The sequence below is a fragment of the Rhipicephalus sanguineus genome, chromosome 2 (genome assembly GCF_013339695.2).
Source record: "Rhipicephalus sanguineus isolate Rsan-2018 chromosome 2, BIME_Rsan_1.4, whole genome shotgun sequence".
Lineage (NCBI taxonomy): Eukaryota > Metazoa > Arthropoda > Arachnida > Ixodida > Ixodidae > Rhipicephalus > Rhipicephalus sanguineus.
In genome coordinates this window covers 188417719-188442646 of record NC_051177.1, presented here as the reverse complement: position 1 = coordinate 188442646, position 24928 = coordinate 188417719, and the positions used below count along the sequence as shown (strand labels likewise).

The 24928-nt window shown below is 46.6% G+C and overlaps 1 protein-coding gene across 1 annotated transcript in view; it reads left to right on the top strand.

The window, feature by feature from the left end:
* Positions 1-24928, top strand: part of LOC119383932 (ubiquitin-like modifier-activating enzyme 1) — a 233146-nt gene that overhangs the window by 185646 nt on the left and 22572 nt on the right. Inside the window, exons 17-21 of the mRNA XM_049413008.1 lie at positions 5388-5439; positions 5621-5758; positions 8656-8730; positions 15649-15850; positions 20682-20944. Coding sequence (XP_049268965.1) covers positions 5388-5439; positions 5621-5758; positions 8656-8730; positions 15649-15850; positions 20682-20944 — 730 coding nt within the window. The remainder of the gene's footprint in view (positions 1-5387; positions 5440-5620; positions 5759-8655; positions 8731-15648; positions 15851-20681; positions 20945-24928) is intronic.

Here is a 24928-nt window from a genome sequence, read left to right as displayed (position 1 = left end):
CACGTCCCTGCCACGTCGACTCAAACCATGTCCCCGCAATCAGATGTTCTATGAAACAAGACTGAAACTTGGGAAGCGGGTCCGTCATGGTGTCCCATTAAAGGTGGACAAAGACCCCAAAAGATGAAGCGGATGATCTGGGCGAAGGAGCTTCGCCTCTATCTGTTGTGTGCAAAGCGCTTCTTAAGTCACTTTCACCGCAGTACTATAGTGTCATGCAGCAAAGCGTAGTAAGATTAGGAAGGGGCTACTAGCGGTCACGGGGCACAACACATCTAGTTCATTAATTACACACGCGCGCATGCACTGTATATTTACGAGTACAAGTATGATTGTAGACGTCTAAACACTTTACTGGCAATCATTCAGAGCTGTTCATGACGTCGCTGCGGCCTTGAGAAACACTAAATTAAAACGTATGCCAACTTTCTTTTGTCGCATACTAATTTTTCACGTTTTCTGGTGATACGAATTTCGAATGATACGAATATTTTTGGTAACCCCGCGAGATTTGTATCACCGAGGTTTTACTGTACAGACGCCCCACTGTCTATCAGTGCTCGTATGCGTTGTCCATTGACCTCCAGGTCTGTATGCAACAAGCTTGGAGAAGTCAAAGAAACAGTCTCGTTTTGTGTCTTAGGGTCAGACTGAGAACGCTCATTTATTAGTTTTTTTCTAATATTTGCGAAATGCGTCCTTCAGTCATAGACTCCATCTCGGTAATGTGCAACGACTCGCGGTGTCGTGCAACGACTCGCGGTGTCTTGCCGCTTGCGAAGACTTTGGCGGCTGCGCACGAAACTCCCTGTTTCCCGACGGTCCTGTCCCTTGAACATCTCGATGCAGCTTTCCTGTCCTCTCCGTCCAATGACAGGCCATATCTTGGAGTGACTGCCGCAATGTCTCCAGAGTTTTCGGCACTCTAGCTTGAACCTGTCGTTGCAATTCCCGAGGTAAGCCGTGTATGACGAGCGTTATAACGGAAGTCAGTGGAAGGTCCGGCTCTGCAAATAGGAGCAGTCGACGCTTTTCAAAGAAATACTCGATCACTGGTCCTGACCAGTAGCGGTGGAAAATGGCTTGATGCCATCGCTCAAGCGGGCTCCCACGGAATTATGAGATGAAGCTCTCCTTCCATGTGCTCCATGTATCACATTCATGTCCTATGATATGCAACTCGTACCATTTTCGTGCGATGGCACTTAAAAACGGGAGCACATGTGTCACTCGTTGTTCGTCGGTGTGCCAGCCGTTCTGTTTACAGGCGTATTCAAAGAAAGTAATCCATGCCTCTGGATTTCCCGACAAACTATCAAATGGTTCAAGTTTCACAAGCTGAGCAGGACGGCTGTCTCTCAGGCTCAAGGCTGATAAAAGAGTTTGAATCATTTCATTTTGTCAGTAAACTTGTTTCTACTGAGCTTGGATCGCCTGCAGAACAACGGAGAGGTCTGCATGGGAAGTTGGCTCCGATGCAGCTGGCTTCTCTAGTTTCAATGTCCCAAGGTGGTTGAAAAGGGAGACTTGAAGGTTTATCTTCACAGACTATTTTTTCCAAGAGTTCGTCGAGCGACATAGACGCCTTCTCGAGAACTATTGAGATGAGTTCACCTGTCATCACGTCAACAGGAAGATCGACTGGCGGATCTCCAGGGCGCACATACTTCATGAAGACCCCTGCCCCTTGTCTTGTTGTCTTGTTTCGACTTCTTCTTCTTTTAGGTGTAGGCCGCTCGGCTTGCTTCATTCTATATTGAGCTTAATTGGTTAATTAGCTAGATCAATTATGCAAAATTTTTATTTTTCACTTTAGGGCTGAGTGCGTTTCGTTACGTTGTATAGGGCCTTCCGTAACGAACGATATTTTTTATTTTTCGTTTTTTGGCAACGTACACGTTGCGTGGTTATTTTTTCCGGTGTTTCAAGAAAGCCAGCAAAATATGAGCTTGTGAATGCGTTCGCGCACTACCATACTGCAGTGCTGTCAAACCGGCGCGTGGACCGTGGCGACATGAGTGGTCACGGCTCTTACGCACTGGCTTCCAAGTGCATCAGCATTTTGGACGGCTGCACGTGATAAAAAAACGCCATTGTCCTGAGAAGCGGCAGGCTGATGGTCCGCGCTTCGTTTGTTTCGCTCAAAGCACGTTTGAGAGTGCTGCAGTACGGTAGTGCACGAGCGCAGTCGTGTGGCTTTATTTCATATTTCTTGGGCTTTCTTTAAGAGCCGGAAAAATTTACCGTGCAGCATGTACGTAGCCATAAAAAAATTTGATCGGTCGTTTTATAATGCCATCTACGACGTAACAAAATGCACTTGGCCCTAAAGTGAATATTAAAAATATAGCAGAATTGACCTTAGTTAATGAACCATTGAAGCGTATACAGTAGAAGCTCGTTATAACGAAGCGGGATATAACGAACTAATGGATATAACGAAGCAATCGTAATTCCCCTTGAAATTCCCGTAGACGCCCATGTATTTAAAACCTCGTTTTAACGAAGCTAAAATTTCCTCGCAATGGATATAACGAACCTTTTTTTTTTCCCTATCGAGCATTTACTGACCATTCTGGTAGCCGGCAAGTCAATGTCTTATAGCGCGCGACGGTTTACGTCCCATCACGGATGCGGTAATTCAAAACTCGCGCCTCGCGCTCCCGAGAGCCGCCTGCCAACACGCGCGAGGGTGCGCGTCTGCCTGCCTCCCCTTCCACTGAAACTCGTGGACCCACCCGCGCACGTCACCCGGCCTCCCCTCTCCCGCGGAACTCGTGGACCCGCCCGCTCTCCTGTTGCGCGCGTGGGCGGCGGGACCAGGGACGGCGACGCGGCGACCGCGCGGCGTGGGCGCGGGCCTTGTTGCTTGTCGTTCGCTGCGTGTGCATCAGAACAGCGTCTCTCTCGGTTCCCGCCGCTAGACAGGAGATGGACGACGGCAACGGCAAACGAAAGCGCAAAACGATTACAATCGTGCAGAAGGCGGCTATGTTGAAAGCCGTTGAGTCCGGCGTCAAGAAGAAAAGTTGCCGAAGATTTCGGCGTAGCGTTGAGCACGGTACCGCAAGCGTGTAATCGAAGCGCGAGACTACAATCGACCTCTACATGGCGATCGAGATGCTACAGGCTGCTTGGATGTCTGAACAGCAAGCACGATCGCCAACTGCTTCCGGCATGCCTCATTTGGCGTCAACAGCGGCGGTGACAGCGAAGATATCGGTGCTGCCGCCACTGAGGCTGCCGCGGGTGACCAAGACCTGGCGTCGTGGGACGCTCTCCTTGACGCCGGAGTTGTGCCCGACTGCGACACCTTCTGCACGTACGTCGGTGCCGATGCTGACGCGGTGACAACCGAAGAGCTGACAGAGGCTGAAATTGTGCGCGCGATTACAGGGGTGGTGAATGACGACAGTGACGAATGTGTCGACGACAGCCCGGAGTTGGTGAACCCGATGTTCCGACGTCCGCGCAAGCGCTGGATGCGGCAGACCTGCTGCGCCGCTTCTTCGGCGCTCACGATGACGGCGAGGACGGACTCGACATAGCGGCAGCGGCCGAAAAAGCCATCATCCGTCTGAGGAAGACACGGCAGAAGTCTATTAAGGACTATTTTTCTGCTAAGTGAGCCGCCAGCTGGTGTGCCGAGTTTGGCGTGAATAAAGTAGCAGTTCTTTGCTGTTCTCTCTTTTTTCTTTCTTTTGATAGTTTTTCTCCGTGCGACGGCCGTTTTTCGTTTGCGTGGCGGGCTGCTGTGGGATTTGGTGGTCAGTACATCCTCTCTTGCGTGCTAATTGTCGGTAGAAATGGATATTGGCTATAACGAACTAATGGTTATAACGAAGTAATTACGACTCCCCCTTCAACTTCGTTATAACGAGGTTTTACTGTAGTAAAAAAAATGCCATAACGAGCGCCACATGACAGTAAACCATATGTTGTTGGTTTCGTTCAGTTGCAGTTACAACCTTTTTTCAATATTTGGTTCTAGTTGCATGAAACAACCTGTATACTTATTCACTGTGATTGTTTGCTTTGGAACTACCTTGCTACGGAACTACCTCACTCACTCAGATATATTCGTTTTGTTTGTTTTTTTAATTTTAGGTCGTTGTGAAATTCTTTTACTGTTACAAAACCAACTAATCTGACCTATAAGTGGCAATAGTGTGAATAGCATTGGCATCCTGTGACACTCTATGTAGCAACAATACATCTGAGACGTTTCTGGGCAACACAAGTACTATCTGAGAAGAAATGTTAAAAGATTGCATGTTAGTGAACATGTTGGTCACTAATGCTTTACGCCAGCCAAGGGCGTTGCCAGAAATTTTTTCGGGGGGTTCAACTATACTTTAAGTATGTTCGTGCGTGCATTTGTATGTGTGCATGTATATATATGCAAGCAAAATTGCAAATTTTTGCAGGGGTGGAGGTTGAACCCTCCCTCCCCCAAACCTCCCCCTTGGCTATGCCGCTGATGCCAGCAGATAAGTAGAATATGAAAAGTCATTGCAGTTTTATGTCGACCATGTGCACAAGATGTGTGAAAAAAAAAAAAATATCGCTTCCAGTGTTCTTGCTGCTTTAGCTGACACGTGATCCGGTATTGCGAAAGCGGTAGTACATTTAGGGACAAGGTAAGACTGCACAGCAATATTTGCACCATCGTGTAAAGGCTTCTTATGGACGTTCTTTTAAGTAGATGGCAACTCGCTAGCTGGTCAGCAAGTGGAGCAGTGACACCCATCAATTACAAAAGTGACCCGCAAAAACCACTGACGGCGCAGTGTATAAAGATCTGTCATGTTAAGCAGCTAAACTGATCCTAATAAGTTGTTTCGGTATTAAACTACTAATATACTTTCAGAAAGCATGGACAGAACTTTTAGGGTACTAACACATATTTTATTAAATTAAATGAAGTTGTTTGCAGTTACGAAATTTTTGAGCAAACGTCTCTGTGCATACACGTTTGCTGTTACATTATATAAGTCTATAATAACAAAGTTGCTAATGTATCGAATGTATTTTGTATCTGTTCCTCAAATACTTGTTGTCCGAATGTCTTGTATCGTATCGTGATACAATTTCAAAGTATCTTTGCCCAGCCCTGCCTCTAGAGGTCAAACTGATTGCTTAGAGCAGTAGATCTGGGAAGCACTGGCCTAGGTAATGTACTTATCAGCATACATTTGGCACAGGTGCATGTTGTTGCGTTCGGACTATCTCATCACTGTGGCCTTATTTTTTTTTTTTTATGCTTTCATTATCCTGCGACACAGCACATTCATTTTGGTTTCATCTAAGTCTTGCAGCTGTTGTCATGATTGCATTGCGCAGAATAGATTAAATGAACTGAAATTTTTATTGACTGACCATTGCAGTGACCCCAAGTTTCGGCCGAACGTCTTGGAGAAGCCAGAACTCATAGAAAAGGTAAGAAACTGTTTTTTTTTTTTTCATTTTTGTTGCTGTCTCAAATTTTTTAGAAATTGTCCGGCATTGTGGCAGCATTTTTTTGTAGTGAGTGCAAACGATTGTTCATAAACAACATGTGCATTGGGCGCAAGATGAGTAAATAGGGTTATCGTGTTCAATTTTGATGCAGGTGGTGAAGCTGGAGGAAATGAAGAAGATGATTCTCGATTACCGGGCGACAGACTTCGACGACTGCGTTGCCTTTGCCCATATGTGTTTCGAGGAGCAGTACAAGGGAAAGATAGAGCAGCTTCTTCGTATTTTCCCCAAAAATTACGTAAGAGCTCACATTTATCGGGCAGTGCAAGTGAACTACATAGATGAAGACATCGGGCACCATGTACAGTATAGTCTCAGTAAACGGAAATTTGTTAAATGGAACTGCTGCATAAATGGAACAACTGCCTCTCACAAGATTGGTTTCATACTTGTATTCTGCACCCTTTTCATCTCTCAGTAAACAGAACGCCTGGTAAACTGAGCATATTTTCCTGGTCCCTGCAGGTTCCATTTAATGAGAGTCTACTGTATATGCAGAAAGGATACTGAGGACGAATGATTACACAGCTTAGATCGATACACGGGGTGATTTTTTTTTTTATAGTTAGCGTGCCAGTGCTGGTGTCGATTCGAGGAAAGCTCTGTAAGCAAGAATGTGTGGCTGAATAGAAATGCCAATGTAATGTTTACGAACCGTTATACAGTGAACTCCCGTTAAGACGAACTCGGTTAAGACGAATTCTCGCTTATGCCGAACAACACAGGACCGGTTGTTTGGTTCCCCATAGACTCAATGCAAAAAAAATTCGCTTAAGACGAACCGCCCAAGTGTATTCTTCTGTTAAGACGAACTCTCGCGGTGGTCAACAACGCTGGCGATTCTGCGAAACGAACACTGCAGTCTTGGTTGGGCATTCAGGCGACCGAGAAAAAGCACAAAAGAAAAAAAAAGCGCTTTCGGGAGCAAAGACGCGAAGCAAATCGCGACGCGGAGGGCGCGAGATAAAGGAAAAAGACCGGTCAGCGGATAAAGCCGGCATCCCCCTCACACCCAGCCTGTGGGTGGGGGAGGTGCGGGCTTTATCGGCAAAGAAAGCAACAAAAAGAGTAGGGGGATTTACAACTTGGACCCCCAAGCCCCTCCCGTTCTTCAGTTTCCCAGCTGGAGTACAAAGGAGAACAGAAGAACACAAGAGCTTGGGGCCTCTCGGCTGTGGTCAGAGGGGCAAACGCAAGGGGAGTGGGCAAAAAAAAAGAAAGCGACAACAGGAACAAAAATGGTCTGTGCATTACAATCGAGTACGAAACCAAAAGTACGATCGCGGCGCACTCCCGTCAGAAGGGTCAGGTGCATTGTCATCGCCATCACACAATGGCGGCCGAGCACATGTATTTTGTGGTCAATTCGCGTTGGTTCGCATAGGGCCTGTGTGCATTGTATCTGTTCCCAGTGAAGTGCAAATTGTGATCAGCCATTTTGATTATGGAAGCGCACGACAAGAGAAGGCTATTTTGCACAGTGAATATAGCTGCGTTGTGTCTTTTTCGTGGCGAGGCTTGTGACCGTGAGTAGCCCGATGGGATATCTTCAGCTGCCCGTCGTTCAGGAAAAGTTACTACGGGCCGAAAACGGCAAAATATCTGGACCTCAAAGAAAACCTTGCAGACTTTCTTAAGCAACTCAGCGTATAATGACTTTGTCAAGGCAACAGCACGCGACCGAGGCCCATCCAGAAGTGATCTTAGAGCTAGCAAAACAGGCTCACAGAAGAAAACGAACTGCCAGGACAATAAATTTTACATTCTTTGAAGGAAAATTGTGCTTCTCTCTCTCTCTTGTTTTGTCATCGTCAACATAGGAGCGTGCTACAGTTTTATCATTAAAATGTGGTAGCAGTATGTACATGAATTTTTTTTTATTTTTGAACCCGCGAAATCAGGTGCTCGTACGATTCGTGTAAGTACTCTCCTTGAAGGCATAGTTTTTATCTAGATGAGCCAAATAAATGCTTTTTCATGTCTTTTTGCCGCCATTGTAGGCCTACTCCATTCAGTGTTTTCAAGTAACATATTTGGATGCACTTGGCATGTTACCATGTCTCTTTTTAGGGGCACTTCTGATAAGCCGAACTCCTGATAAGACGAACAGATGACCGCGGCCCCTTCGAGTTCGTCTTAACGGGAGTCTACTGTAATCTTAATATTCGACAATACATCTTGGGACTTCAATGCACTTAAAGGGGTACTGACAGAATATTTCACAGGCGAGATAGTCTGCGGGATCGATTCCGGTGAACATGGGTATATCATCTGCAAAATACCAACGTAGCTTAGACCACGCTGCAACAAGTTATGATGACGTCATAGCTGCCATGTTTTTTTGCCACGTTTGCTCCAGCAGCCTACTTCTCGGCGGCTGCTCGCGAACCGTGCGAAAGTTCGTCACAGTTCAGTGTGCTGACGTGATTGAGCGCTGCACCTGCTAAGTGGTGATAGTTGCACATGGAGGCTTGTCGTTTCTGAAACCGAAACTGACACTGGTCAGTAATGAGGAGCCTGTAATTAATTATCTGTCATGCGCTGCAGCAAACAATGTGCCGTGTTATGACTAACAGGCCCCCAGCAACACATTGCAGCAGAAAAACGCGAGGCCAAAATTTTTGCGTCAGTACCCCTTTAAACGTAAAAAGGCTCATTTTGGTGAACTTTGCCGCGCACTAACTGCTGTAAAGTTTATGATGGGGTTAATTATAATTGCTGAGGTTTTACGTGCCAAAACCAAGATATGACTGAGGGACGCCGTAGTGGGGGACTTGGGATTAGTTGCGACCACATGGGGTCCTTTAACAAGTACTTAAATTTAAGCACGCAGGTGTTTTTTGCATTTCACCTCCATTGATATTTGGCTACCATGGCGATAATAGAAAGCTCAAGCAATTGATGAGTTGGTCGCGGTAGGTTTAGAGAAACGTAGAAAGTTGGAAGCTGATGCAGTTGGTGACTTGGTCACATTAGGTTTAGAGGAACATAGGGCTTTGGAAGCTGCGAAAGATAGACTGGAACATTTCATATAATTCTCCGTTAGTGTCCACTATGAGCTCTTGCATTTCTCTCTTGACCGATATTGATGTTGGTTATGAATTAACCAGTGGGCTTTACTACTATTCCTCGCAGGAGACAAAATCTGGTATGCCATTCTGGTCTGGCCTGAAACGCTGCCCTCACCCCATTGAGTTTGACCCTGAAAATGTAAGAGAATATAAGTCACTCGAGCGTTTCTGTGTTTCTGTGTGTGTACTATTTGTGTTTGCACAGTGTATGTGTATGCCACATCTGTGATGATACAGAAAACCGAGCTTGTTAGTGTCCATTAATGAGCGCTTGTGTCGTGCACTTCCTTGTGTTCTCGTGTTCCTTTTTTGCGCTGAACATGTTGAGTATGTTCCAACTAGCCCAATTTGCCACCTTACATTAATGATGTGGTTTGTGCAACGCTCATGAAAAAGATGATCGATGGACGAGAAAGGAATAAGCTAATCCTCTCAAATTTTATCTTGGGAAAACAAGAAGAAAGAATCCAGGCCTAAATAATAATGTGTGAAGACTTCCAGAAGTGACTTACGTCTGGGCACAAAAACATGAAATACATATTCTTAGGAGGCATAGTGGGTGAGCACGCCACCGAAGACCATCTTGCAGTGAAAGGAGAAAAATGGTGGCATGCCGCATGAGATGCTGTCAGTCATTCCATCTATTCCATACCACAGAGCATTGTAAATATTGGAATATACTAGCTTTTTGCCTTTACTGTCCATTCGTGATCCCCGTAACAATTTGGCGGAGGTGCAGGGTAGCACTGTACAACAGAGCTCCAAAGTGGTCGTCGACTCGGAGTTTCCATGATGGAAGACGAGACTGAGGCTGCGACCACGCCTGCACTGACCACAATAACGCCTTCACCAGCTGCGACAGCGCCTACACCAGTCATGACGACGTCAGTGATTGTCCTTACGCATCCGAAAGACCCGGGACGTTCTGCAGTAGGAATGAAGTCGACGTCGAATATTGGATTGCTGACTACGAACACATCAAGGAAATAAATTGTTACGACCAGACGCTCATGCTGGCCAACATGCTATTTTATTTAAAAGGCACAGCAAAGGTGTGGTTCGAGAACCACGAGGAGGAGTTTGGAAGCTGGGACACTTTCAAGCAAAAAAACTTGAGTTTCTTGGGAAGCCCATGGGTTGAAAGGCAGACCCAAAGAAAAAGCTATCGATCCCTGCTCAGACATCCACTGAACCATACATATCATATATTCAGGATATGCTGGCTCTTTGTCGTAGAGCCAGCAATGACATGCTGGAGTCGGACAAGGTTGGTCACACGCTGAAGCGAATAGCAGATGACACGTTCAACCTATTACTGTGCCATAATTCTGTGACCATTGACGAAATTATTGAGGAATGCCGGCGTTCTGAGCAGGCCAAAAGCCAGTGCGTTCCGAAGTCATTCACTCAGCTGCCAAACACTGCTACAACGTCCTCATGCGAAGACGGAGTGATCTCTCATCTGTAGTTGTCGCCGCTGTCAGAACTAACACGGATTGTTCGTTGGAAATCGATGCAGTTACTCCTGCTCTTCCCAACAACAGCCACGGTGTTTTTCTATGTGCCCTCAGTTTCCCTGGTCCAGTCTATTGTGCAGGAGGAACTTGGCAATTGGGGCTTCACTGTCTGTGCCGTTGCTCAGTCTCGGAGAACTGACTTTCCTTCAAGGTCACTGCCTCACCCAAAATTGCTGCCCCAGGAAGAATGGTTTTATCCACGTTCACATAATCTGGCTTAATGGCGGACGGAAGGTGGTCGACCAATTCGTTTCAACTGCTGCCGTTTAGGTCACGTCGCGTGTTATTGCAACAACTGTTAGTCTTTGCCGTTAACAACTCAGTATGCCAGTGCCAACCATGCCTACAACTACTGCTGTTTCCAGCCTCCTGAGCTGCGCAACATTGAGAATAACTACCGCTGTTTTCAGCCTTTTGAGCCGTACAATGCTGACGCCACCTGTATGCCACAGAGCCACTTGCCATCGCCCCGAGGTCACCAGTCCCAAGTCCCATTCGCTGCCAGCATGTCACCCATCCTTTCCGTCCCCTCTGCGACAACGTCCAACTTCGCCGCTCAACCTTCGACAGCAAAACTAATAGATGTGCTCAGAGATAATGCTGCATCTTCGACTTCCACTTCAAATCCTCTTCTGGTACTGCCGACCTGATGAAACTTGATTGACATAGACAGCTTAGCCGTTTCTGCATTTTTTGATAGTGGGCCCCATATCTCTGTCATGAGCACTCGTCCTTGTCGTCGACTGAGGGAAATACTTACTTACTCCTCCCGCTACTGGTATTATTTGTGTTGCTGAAGGAAGAAGTTCAGCAGTCATAGGAATGTGCACAGCACGCATCACCTTTGCCGGTCACCACACATCTGTAGGGATGGGCGAATAGCAAATTTGAGGTTCGAAGCGAATCCGAAGCGAATAGTGATTTGGTCGAATAATTTCGAATCGAATAGTTCGAATAGTATATAGCGCATATTATTATTAAAAATGAGTGTTTTTGTCATGACCCTTGCACAATATTTTTAAGAATTGGAACTAGGTATGAGCGAATGTCACTTTTTTGGTTTGAAATGAAGTGGAAGCAACCTTGAACAGTATCAAGATTTGAATAGCAGTAGGTTGCAGGTTAGAAGTGGTACAATATGTTACAATTTAAAAATTACTATACTTAGCGCATATAAGCCCATATAACACGATTTAAACTTAAAAAAAAATGTACACTTAACCTTGAAGTGTGGCTTCGCGGCAGTGCAGATTTCTCCTGTAAAGGTGGTTTCACGGTACAGCAACCTGACGCTGCAGTGAAACCACCTTTACAGGGGGTTATGTGCGGTTAAACATACATATATTCGTTCATTTCGAATACTTCGAAATTTCGAATAATATAAATTCGTATCGAAGCGAATTCGAATACTGTAATATTCGTTCGAATATTCGCCCATCCCTACACATCTGTTTTGTGTGCTGTTCTTGAGCAGTACCCCAACGACCTGATTCTCGGATTTGACTTCTTGTCAACCCATGCTCCCCTCATTGACTGTGCAACCGGTGTTCATAGTGAACTTCCTTGACTTGCTGACGTTCCACCATCACCGTCTCTGTTTGTGCTCAGTCGATTATCTTGGGCTGTTACTGCAAGTCGCTGCATTTGTCGACATCAGCACCTCTTTCTGACGGCTACTACATGGTGTCACCATTAGTTGACATGCTGTTGGTCCACAGTGTTGCCGTGCCACATATACTCATGACTGTAGTCAACAATCACACACATTTTCCGTTCCTCAACTTTGGTAACTCAACCCAAGCTCTCCCGCAAGGCATCTCACTCGCAAATGTGTTAGCGCTTGGTGCATGTGACATCATGGCATTAGACGCTGATGTTTGTCCTTTATTGCAACTGTCCCCACCAGTTGTGCCCCGACAAAATCAAGAAGATGATTGCCCCTGACCTTCCATCCTGTCAAGCTGTGGGACTCCACCAGCTTCTTGCGGCCCTTAGGGATATCCTCGACTTCAATGACTGCCCTTTAGGTCAAACGTCACTAGTGAGTCATCAAATACATGCCAGCGGTGCTAATCCTGCCAGACGCCGACCGTATCGTGTGTCGCATTCCGAATGCCAGCTCATACAATGAGAAGTCGATGAGATGCTCTCCAAAGGCATCATGGAGGCCTCCTCAAGTCTGTGGCTGTCATCTGTCGTCTTGGTCAAAAAGAAAGATGGCAGCTGGAGATTTTGCATTGACTATCATGCTTTGAACAGGGTAACACACAAAAACGTACATCCGCTGCCTCAGGTTGATGACGCCCTTGACTGTCTTCATAGAGCATGATACTTCTCATCCATAGACCTATGCTCAGGTCACCGGCAGATTTATGTTGACGACTTGTACAAGGAGAAAAACTGCCTTTGTCACACTGGATGGCCTCTATCAGTTCGAGGGTATGTCTTTTAGACTGTGCAATGCACCGGCAACCTTTGAACGCATGATGGACTACCTTCTTCATGGCTACAAAAAATTGGAGGACCCTTAAGCTTCGCCCGAGTTGAACGCAATAGTGATAACAGCACGCACGTGCGCACGCATTCGTACACGCACACACACACACACGCACACACTAGCACTTTCCCAATCGCTAGCCTGCCTTTGCTTCTTGGTGGAGACCTAAACTGTGCTGCAAGGAAAGCCAAAGTGCAAATGCTCTCCGGCTCCCATCTTTATCTGCATCTACTTCAAATTTTCGCTCACGGCCATCGCTGCTTTTTCGCTCACAACCAAAAGACACCGACATCGACACAGAAATTTCTGCCGAATGAGCTCTTTAACGCTATCGCATTAAGAGTCCATCTGTCTGTTACCTAAACGACGTCATTGTGTTTTCATTAACGTTTGAAAGTCATCTTGCTCGTATGCCGGCAATTTTAGCTGTCTTGTTGAGCGAGTCTCCAGCTAAACTCCCAAAAGTGCAACTTTGGTCGACAACAAATCACTCTGCTTGGTTATTTTGTAAATGCTACAGGTGTACAACCTGACCCTGACAAGGCTAGCACTGTCAAGGACCTCAATGTGTCATGTTCTGCTGACAATGTTGAGAGCTTTGTGAAATTATGCTCCTACTTTCGACATTTTATGTGCAATTTCACCACAATCGCCCAACCCTTAACCGACCTTCTAAAGAAGGACGTGCCCTTTTCATGGTGCGAAACCCAAACGGCTGCATTCTCACCACTCAGCAACTTGCTGATTTCGCCACTTGTACAGGCCCAATTCGCCCCATCAGCAACTACTGAAGTTCGAACAGTTGCTAGTGGGCTGTCGCAAAATTTCACCCATACTTGTATGGTCACACATTCTCCATTGTTACCGACCGCCATGCACCATGCTCTCTGTTGGCTGTCATTGCTAAAGAACCCCTATGGTTGCCTTGGTCGCTGGGCTTTATGGCTTAAGGGGTATTCCTTCGATGTAATCTACAAATCTGGCAGGCTACATCTAGATGCTTATTGTCACTTGCGTGATCCGATGGAACCCGCTGGCCTCGCTGACCATGAAAATTATTCTTGCGTACTCGCCATATCTGATCTGCAAGACATCGGTACCGAGCACCGTCAGGATGAGACCTTAAGGAAGACCATTTAGGAACTTTCCTCTGGACGTTTTGACCCTTCTCACCACCATTATTTCCTAGGCAGTGGCATTCTGTATTGCCGCAACATGAGACCTGATGTCCAAAATTCTTGCGAGTGATTTCCCGACACCTGCATTCCACCATTCTTCAACAGCTACATGATGCTCGACTGCGGGACACCTGGGCGTTTCACACACCTACGACCGTGTGTGGCAACTGTTCTTGTGGCCTGGCTTGTATCGTTCTACGCACCGATATTGTAGTATCGCCGCCCTGGTAAGGCGCGACACCACAGATGTGTAGCTGCTTAGAATAACAGAGAGCGGAGCTAGTTGGTAAGTATTCATTCTAAGAGACAGGGCATGCAAACATGGGCACAAGAAACTGTCTTGACTTATTTCTTATGTCCGTGTTTGCACGCCCTGTTTTTTAGAATGAGTAGCTGCCTGCAAGCACTGTCAGCATCGCAAACCTCCTGCTGTTCCACCGGCTGGCCTTCTATAACGTATTGACATTCCACCGGAGCCATTCCTTTGCATCGGCCTTGATTTGCTGGGGCCTTTTCCCATGTCCGTCTTGGGTAACAAGTGGGTTGTCGTCACCACCCACTATGCCACCAGATATGCCATCACGCATGCCATGTCAAGTAGCTGTGCTACAGACGTTGCAGACTTTCTGCTCAATGATGTCATCCTTCGACACGGGGCTCCGTGCCAGCATTCTACATACCGTGACCTCTGTTTTCTCGCCAAGGTCATCAACGAAATCCTTCGTAGCTGCTCTACCAAACATCAGCTTATGACAGCCTACCATCCACAGACTAACGGTTTTACCAAACGGTTAGCCGAACTGTTATGGATGTGCTTTCAATGTACATTGCTGCTGATCACTGGGATTGGGACGCCACCCTGCTATTTGTTACTTTTGTGTACTATTTGTCCCGGCATGACACTGCTGGCTACTGGCCGGTTTTTTTTGTACGGCCGCAACCCTGCATTACCATTTGAGACGCTCCTTCCTTCTGATCCTTCCGCACCAACCGCATATGCTCAGGACATCATTTCTTGAGCTCGAATAGCTCGCCAAATCGCTCACAATAGGCTCTGTGCATCGCAGGCCTCCCAAAAACAGGGCTACGATAACTGTCACCGCCGGTTATCGTATTGTAGCATCAAGTCGACTGCCCTCCCGTATCTCTAGTTCTGCTCTGGACACCAAGGCTTCTGTGACGCCAAGGCTTGTTTGAGAAGCTGTTCCCTTGGTACAAAGGACCCTACAAAGTTCTCCGAAAGGTTAACGACGTTGATTACCTCATCATTCCCGTCCGTCAGCGTGTGTCTTATTCTGTTACACCAGCTACTGATGTCGTCCATGTGTTGTGGCTCGAACCCTACTACACTGCTTGTGCTGACTCAATTTAGGAGACACCTTGACGGCGCTCAGTCCATTGAAGGTGATTTATGAGGCACTGTGGATGAGCACACCGCCAAAGACCATCTTGCAACGAAAGGAGAAAGATGGAGGTGGCATACCGGGCGAGATGCTGTTAGCCACTCCGTCCATTCCATGCCACAGCGCACTGTAAATATTGTAACATACACACTTTTTGCCTCTGCTGTTGACTCGTAACTGTTCACTCGTGATCCCCATAACAATATCATCCATGCTCACCTCAGGGGCTGATGAATTCAGATTTATTGTCCAATAGCCAGATTAATGGTTGGATGTGAAAAGGCCTCGATCATCTTCTACCCTTGCGTTCTTTGCTCCATCTCTTAAGCTGCACAAACCACACCATGAATGCATCTGTAGTCCTTCGATTTTTCTTTTCACAGTTGCTCTCACTGCCTGTATAGCAACACAATGCTAGTGGCACCCCTACAACTAGCATTTTACCTTCCCATTGTATTGCAGGCCCTGCACATTGACTACATTGTGAGTGCAGCAAACCTGCGTGCCACGATGTTTGGCATTCCGCACATTACGGACCGTAAGGTGATCGCCGAAATGTTATCAAGAGTGCTCAACAAAGTTGAAGTTCCTGCATTCCATCCACCACCGAACCCAGACCCAAGTGTTTCCTTCCACCATGGCAGCTTTGCAGTCATACAGAATGGTGTGTTTAAGTAATGTTTCTTCTGCCTTTAAATGTTTGTAATTCACAAATATAGCACAAGTATATGAAGCAGAGATAGAAAGAAGCCTAGAAAAACATAGATAACATGAGAAGCAGCTTTAGTTTAAATGCTGAAATGGCATGGAAACCAGAGAATTGAAACTGCCTTGTGTGCTGGCAATCCTAATAAAGCAATGACCATGATCAGATGACAAGGCGTTGCATAGTGCATCGTATTGCTGTCGCAGCAGGTGTAGCATAAGGACTCGTAAACAATTACAGCCAGGGCACAATGATTATAGGACTCTTAGATCAGCTAATCGCATGCACACAGAGTAACGGTGATGCGACATAAAACTGGTAATAGATAAAAGGTGCTGTCTGATAAAAAAGTTTGTTTAGGGAGGTATGAATACTAACATATTACAGTGTAGCTAAAGTGTGTGAGCATCTGAGTCTTGTTTGTCTTTCTAATGCGAGAGCATGCCTTTGCTAACCACCTTGCAGTTATTGAAGAGCACTGATCAGTGTCTGTTTCTTAGTATGTACTTGCACACACCAGCATTGGTTAGCACTGGCTGCTGTTGGCTACTGTTGTCAAAATGATGGCTGTTGGACAATCTTTCCACTATGGCTAATATTCGCAATGCCCACGAACTATAGGTGGCGCGCTGTGCGATTCAAGATGGTGCCAGGAGGAGGGTCAACCCGTTTGTTAGCATAGGAACAGGTAGGGCGTGTGGACGCATGGCCCGTGCCACTTTTGCCGGATGAGGTCATGAACTACACTGAAATAGATATGAGACCAAAAATACTCCGGTACCGTGCATCAGCGATGCTGTACAAAATCCTGTGCGCCCTACAGAAAATGTACGAACTGAACGCTCCAAGTATACGTACCGTGCCTGCCTGTCAGATTTCCGTAGTACCGTATATTGCCAATTATATGTCGACCCCCCAACTTGCAACCCCTTCCAGGGGAAAGAAAGGTTCACTCCAAACACAATCTCATGCTGCGGCCATAGCTCACCAATAAGTTTTTCAGAAGAGGGAGTGATGCAAAGAAACATTTATTTGCCCGTGAAACATTGCTTACGACTTGTCGTCGCTTGAGAGAAGGACGCAGTCACGGACATTGCCATCGTGTGAGCCACTGCTGCTGCTCGCCGTCGGAACGGGTGCCGGTGGTCGTGAACCCAATCTCGAACCGCCTCCTCAACGGCAGGGTATCGTTCAGACTTCGGTCCGCGAAAGGAACGGCGTGTAGTGGCGCATGCGAAGATCTTGGTCCTTTGTTTTCTCTATTCCCTCACGCACTTTTCCAACACATCAAACTTGCGCCCTGCTTTAACGTTGCTTTCCGACTCTGCGTATAGGATCGCTTGCCTCTTGAAAGCAGCGCTGTACTGTTGCCGGCGCAGCGGTGGCATCTTGGCATCCGTTTGGCAGCGTCGCAAATCGCGCACACCACTGCTCGCAAGTGAAGCGAAATGCAGAAATGGCGAACAGGCGTGAGTGCAAAAATACGCGAAGACGCTTGTGAGTGCATCTGACTGGTCATGTGGTTTAGTTCCCCGCGAAGTGTTGCCAGCCCACACGGACGCCGATGGTTTGTCAACGAATCGTTTTGATTGTATGAAAAAAAAAAAAACTGCAGGGCACGTCACAAGGTAAATTCCTCATTCATAGAGCATCGTTCGCCCTCTATCAAAGGTTTGAAATGCTGCTTTCGAGGCCATGTTTCCCAAGCAGTTCGCAATAATGCCGCGTGGCGGTGATTTTTAAATGCGCTCTGTAGTTTCGCCTTGCGTAGTTTCGCTATTCGCGGTGAGGTCGGGCTATAGGTGGCAGCACCGTCACCGTGTTTGTGTGGGTAAGCGGTCGGCGGCGCGTATACAAATGTACGCAGCGGCGTTTCACCGTAGGCGGTTTGAGTCGATTGTCGGTGAATAAAGGGCGTTGACTGTAGCCTAATGGTAATGTATACGCCCTCCATTGTCACATCAGTGCACAAAACCGGCCTAACGTACCCATTACGTGCGTGAGAAGTGCAGTGTGCCAATAAATGGTTTACTGGCCTTCGGTCACATTCATGTTTTGCACTGTGCTCGATGTTTTTTCTTGCTTTATTTGCACGTGTTTAAATTGTGTTTTGTCTATACGACAATATAAACAGTGTTGCACGACTGAGCCAATGAAGTATTTACTTCTTGCTCTAGCGGCTACAAAGAAAGAGAGCCTGTATTTCTGCGTAATTAGATGAAGTAGAACTTTGTGCACTCTGTTTTTCTGTTTGGGTGAATACGCGTAGTGCTGTAGGAATGCGTGGCTTCAGGTCTTTTTTACCGCTAACCATCCTCTGCAGACGCTAGTTCATGCTTTGCGGTATCACAAGGATTTCCAAATCGCCAACACATCACGAGATGGTGTCGCTAAAGTTCTGCATACACATCTCGACGTTTAGTGCTTCTTATTTCGTTTAGGACGACGCCAGCACTATGTGAGGTGCTTGAACGACAAAGTGGCACCCCCATTGAAATGATTTTGACGAATGGACGGTACGATGGTTAGACCTAGCGCCATACCGACATGTGCATGTACTCACATATTAGAGTGCATACAAGTCTGGTAAGGCGAAATGCTTATGTATATCGTGTAGGCATACGTACAAGCATTTGATACTGTTCTAGCACAACGGAATAAGCTGTAATCTGAGGACGTGCATGACGTATGCACACATGTGAACACGGTGTGGCTAGCAGACGACGCAAGGAGCCATCCACACCACGGTGTTTCGTCCGCGCGCCGCTAGGTGCCGACTCTGCTCGGTCTCGCGGCCAATAGTTTCGAGATCGTCGTGGCAGATCGCAAAAATGTCCGGCTCAGGAAGCAGCACGCGCGCGTTGTAAGATAGCTGTTGCCGCCACTCCGCTGCCTCTGCGGCTGATGTTATCGATGCGTCGAATAGCAGGAAATCCGAGGACGACGACCTTTCGTCGGACCCCACAGATAAGTCGACTTTACGATTCCGCGTATAGGTGGACTCTGATTATAGGTCAACCCCTGAACGTTGGAAGGTCATTTTATGAAAAAAATGTCGACTTATAGTCGGTAATATACGGTAATAGGCCACCAGCGAGTAACGCCATCGTTGCTGCACAGGACCGCATGTTTAGCGCGATGATGGTTTCTAAACATGTTGCTCCGTCATCATTACTCGTGTGGTGAGGAACGCGGAGTGCACAGTTCACTTCTCTCGGACGTTACAGGTTTGACGAGCACCTCGAAACGAATTAACACGCAAGCTTTTCGCAACGTCGAAGAATTTCTGAACAACGAAGCCATTCGGTCGGTAACGGTCAATTTCATTTGGCAACTCAGCAGCACGGCTTGTGGACGCGATTGCAGGTTTGGCTTCCGCTCGTCGAGCTTGTTGGCATGCGGCCACAAAAGTTGCGCTACGTACATCGCATAAAAAAAATTGTGCTTTTTTTCTTGATCTCAACACTATCGTACATCAAGTACAGTCAAAGTGACTTATGATTGTAAAAAGCTTGCCGTACCAGCAAGCAAGCAAGCTTGCCGGTTAACCAGCAAAGCACATTAAAGAGAATCGCTGCTGCAGCATCTCCATCGACGCTGTCGCTATCGGTGATTTAACAGCCTTTACTGTCCAGTGAAAAATCCTCGTTGTCAAGGTGAATGGTCTCTTTGAACATCACTGTCAAAAATCAATCTAAAGAATTCCCTCCGACGAGAGCTGCCTCGCTTTCTCTGCGTTTCGGGCTCAGAGAACGCTTTGCTTGCAGTGTGCTGCCACCTGTCAACAAAGTAACAAACATGCAGTACAGCGCTGACTATGGAAGCAACTCACGGGTGAATTGGACCACGTTGAAAGCGGGTCTGTCGATCAAATTTCGCCAGCTGGGGTCGACTAACGTAGACATACACATAGTCCATCAATCAATCAATCAATCCCGTTTAATCTCCGCCGGAATGCGTCAGCTGAGGACAAGATTGAGCCTGCAACACGGCCAGTACTTGGTCGTAGTTCACGATAGCCACGGAGCGAGCGCAGCCGCGAATGACTGAATGGTCGCTCGCAAGATTCATACAGCTCTTTTCTGACAATATGTAAGGCGCTTTACTTCAGTGTATCACCTATTCATTACGAAGGCCCTGATATCATTCAGTTATAAAAGAGGACATTGCGAGCTCATGCGACACACCGCGTATAATGTTATGGGTTTCATACACTACAAAAACACCAACACATATTATATACAAGCGAAATAGCGCCAGTTTCGACATAAAGAGACAGACACTAACATTTCACTAACCTGCATGGCCACAGAAAACTTCGCGGAGCTCAATTGTGTACGCTGTGTGCCAACGTTGGCAGCACGACTTGCCCAGGGTGCTTCACCACGTATTTTCACAAAAACTTTGCGTCTCGCATGAATGAATCAAACTTAAATCTTGTCACTGACAGCCCGGTTTGTTCACGGCTTCATGAAACATGCAAAGTCGTAGTGTTTCGTTCCAACCAACGTGTTGACAACCAGGCTAGTGCAGCCGAACTCCGGGGCGGCTGCCGGTTTATCGTCTGCTAACCCTCCTCCTGACATCCGCTTGGTGGCGTGACAGTCTATGGGCATTGCGAATTGGCTGGTGGTCACTTGCAAATGGCAAATGCTGGCTATTGTCACTTTATGCTGACTATTGTTGGCTAATATAAGCTATCCGCTGTTATATAATTGTGTTCATTCACTCTCGACACAGTAATGCATTGAGTTCGATTTGTCTTGAATTTTTTCCCTCTCACGTGCAGACTCAGCACGCTTAGATCAGGTGATTCAAGCCCTTGCAGATTGGGACAAGCTCAAAGACATGCACCTGACGGCGATAGAGTTCAACAAGGACAACGACCTGCATGTCGACTTCATTGTTGCGGCGTCCAACCTGCGCGCCACCAACTACAACATAGTGCCATCAGACAAAGGCAGAAGCAAGCTCATTGTGGACGAGATCATACCGGCCAGTTCCACCACTACGTCACTCGTCGCGGGTCTTGCCTGCCTTGAACTGCTCAAGGTGACCTCACCAGCCTTATTTCAATGCCCCTTTACACTTAAGCATGTCAACGCTATAACTGACTTATTGCCACTCGAGTCACCGAGTGCACCGAACATATGTAACGCATAAACCGAAGGAAGGTCATTGGTTTTGGAGTTCTGCTAATCTTGAGGTTGCAGACTCGATTCCCGGCCACGGTGGATGCATTTATGCTGTAGAAGGTAAATGCAGAAATGATCATGCCCTTAAATTTCTTTGCACAATTTAGAGAACCACAAATGATAAAAATGCCTCTCTCACTGCGGTGTGCCTAGTGATCATATTGTGGTGTCTAAACTAAAAAAATTTTGGGACATAATAAATTAAATAATTATTTTATTACCCCAAATTGTCTTCATTAATAGGCATATGTTTTTGCTACATCAAGTAATAGAGCTGTGCAAATAGCAAAATTTTGGGTGTGAAGCGAATTTGAATAATGAAGCTTGAGTGCGAATCGAATCGAATTATTATAGAATATTTCTCGAATATTTGTCTAATGCTTCGGAGTGAAATTACAGAAAAAAACGTTGCAGAGAATCCCTAAGCATATTCTTACGAGACATGAACAATTGCAAGTCACAAAAACGGTCAAAGAATGGATTTATTCTTAAAGGAGCACTGACACAAAAATTTTGCACCTTATTTTTTTTGTTGCAATAGATAGCTTATGATCCACTTATCACGGCTGCAAACCTCGTTTGCGCGAGTGCGCGACGGTTATTTATTTAGAGACGTTTTTAGAGCGCCCAGTCGCAGTTTCGGTTTCAAAGCACCGAGCTGGGCAGCACTACTTCCGGAGGACGGGTAGCCACAGCTGGCCACGTGAACACGCAAAATTGTGACGTAGGCAACGCGCGAGCGTGAGTGCGGTGGGCGCCGAACCAGGTGAAGTGGCGCCAGCTATGGAGGATTAGAAACAACTAACAAACGCGTAATCTATATCCTCCGAGCATTCGGAAGCGCCCATCTCGACTCGCTAAGCTTACAGCATCGATTATTTGACTATGGCTCTCAAAAACGGCGCCGAATCGGGACGAATACATTGCTGTCGAAGCTTAAGGACATGAATCTAAAGCAAATGGAAGCATCAGTTCGGAACTTACACGTTACAGAGCGCACAACGGCCACTTGATTGATTCGAAGTGGACGACAACCGCTTTTGGCAGTGCTGCCATGTTTTTCGGAGGCGCGAATGCCTCGCCGGCGAAGCTTGCCGTGCAAGTTGGACAGCTCTCGCGCGTGCGGCGACGGCCGACGTTCTGCGGCACCGCGCCGTTGCGGCAGGCTTGCCGCTAGCGTGAGCGGGCCATAACATCTGCCAACGGGCACGACGAGCGAACAGCGGAAGAGAACACAACTAGAAGACGCCAAGCCGCAGGCACGGAGGAAGAAATGGCAGGTAGCACGGCACAAGCGCAAGGGCACAACCAGCCACCAGCCAACACAAACTCGTGACGTAGGTTTGTTTACACACCCCCCGCGTTGATGTCCGCGTCGCGAAGCGCTCGCATCTCGCTCAGTCGCGCGGCATGCACTTTAAAATTGATTTTAAATATGTTCTAGGCTATATTGGCCCTTGATATTTCGTAGACGTTGTGTACGGCTCCGCATACATCTATTTAACTCATTATCTCGTCTTCGAAATTTTGTGTCAGTGCTCCTTTAAGGGGTGATGCGGCTTTCGTATAGCGAGAAATAACAAAAAAATTGATATTTTGAAAATTACATTTTCAGTTTCTGTAGTCCTTTTTCTGATTCCAAAATATCTTCACTGACAACTGCATAGAAATGCGGTAAAATATTTATTCCCTTTGCTGAGGTGGCGAAAATTATTGCCGAAATTGCAAACAAAAAAAATTCGCAGCATATCCACGGGTAAATGATGAAGAGCTTGGGCGAAGCTCCTGAAGCAATCATGGTTACACCGTGAAATCTTCAGTGGTTTCGCTGAGCAGTAATCAAAGCGATAGCCCAGTACATCATCAAAGACGTGACAAACACTGTATATATTTATACAAGAAATTTTATTAATCGTAAGTGGTAGCTAGACGTGGCTTCCGTTCCCCCTTCATTATAACGGCTTTATGGTCGGTGAAGTGATGGATCGGTGATGGGTCGTTGTGGGATGTTTGCAAAGACGAAGTAGGGGGCAGTTTGCAAAGACGAAGTAGTGGGCAGTTTGCAAAGGTGGTTACGCCGGACAACGGAGACGTGACAAGGTTAGAGTAAGAGGAGCTTCGCCCCTAAAAACCGTGTTTTTAAAAACATTTTACCTCCGCAATGGTGCAACCAGAGGCCGCTATTTTGGGCTCATCGGAAAGAGCATTTCGCTGTCTTCAAGTTTCCCGCTTCAGCTAGGTCCTCCATTCAGAAGGAAGCATACAAAAAGCAAATGTTTGAAATTCGTTTCGAGGCCTCCGATTGGCTGCGTCCGCCACATTGCTCCAGCATGCCTCGCCATTGGTCCGATCCTCGCTCCGGCAGAACCTCGTCTGCTGCTTTCACGTCACGAGGTCACGGCTGTCCAAAATCGCGCTACTCAGTGGTGCGTTCGCATTCCTTCTGTGTTCATGGGTCGACGATCATTTAGAGTATAATTACGCTTTAGTTTAGCAGCTGCAAGTGGAAGCTCAATCATCAGATTATGATTGTGCGCCGCGCTTGTCGCGAACATCGCAGGCGTGCATCTCAGACCAACTGTTCTGCTTATCAGCACTTTGGGCCTCGTGACGAAGACTATCGCGGGACTCTTTGCATGTACTCGCGATCAAGCGTGACGTACTTTGAAACATCGGGCACCGCGGCCACGCACATCGCTACCGAGCTTATGTACTTCTCGGAGTCATGGCTAGGAACTCCGCTCACGGCGCCGATGTACGAGACGAATCCAAACTTTGCTGGCAAGGACGTCGCGCTAGCGGACACGCGAAAATGAAGAAGCCGTTTTGGGACGTTAAACCCCAGATATTATTATGAAGAAGCCGCAATGTGCTTCGTTGCAAGCAATGAATCGTATCGCCCGTTGGCTCCTCAGGACCGTGAATGGGCATTTTACGCATCGGTAGCGGACCCTCCGGCCAAGCTCGTTGCGCAGCGACTGCTAGGAGCACTGGTGGAAACGGCTAGCAGTTTTGCACGTAAACACCCCAAAACGCAAGACAAAGCATGTTGCACACCGATTTATTGTTGTTATATTTATTTTCTGTTATTATGAACCGTTACATTTTTTTCCCAGAAGTTCGAATACTTCGAATAGTAAAATTCTGGTGTAAGTCGAATCGAATAGCAAACACTATTAAAAAAATATTCGAAAGTCTGAATACTCGCACACTCTTAGTAATAAAATAAAGGGCGGCAGAGTAAAGCGAGGCTTTCTGAAAACTAATTGCTGCATCTCCAGTGCTCTGTTCTCTTCTGTCTTCTGTTTTTATTGCACTGCATATTGAAACTCGGCTCAGGGAATTTATAAATGCCGACTTGGTAGACATCCTGGTTATGTGTTGCATGGTATCACACCTGCTAAATGTCCTGATTTCTGACCAGTCCTCTCGATTGTATGGGCGTAGCCATATATCTCCCGATAAACAGCCACCTGAAATTAAAATAGGAAATGACAGTGGTTCTAAAATTTTTCATGCAAGGGCGGACGTGGAAATGAAAACTATTTTTGTTATTTATGGGGAAAAAGTGATGAAATTCGGCATGCAGATGTGATTTGATGTGCTGATATAAAATGCTGAAATTAATTTTGATATCTGTTGTAGTTCTTGAGTTACAACACTTGATGAACACTCACTGTTATTCTAAAATAATTAGACATAAGTTTGTGAAGATTTTTGTGTAAGAATATTCAGAAGGACCCATTCAGTGTTGTATAGCTTTTTTTTATATGTTGCACATCAAAAATTTTAGAATGTCCTGTACATATTGTCTTTCTACCTAGTGTTTACAAAAAGCCAA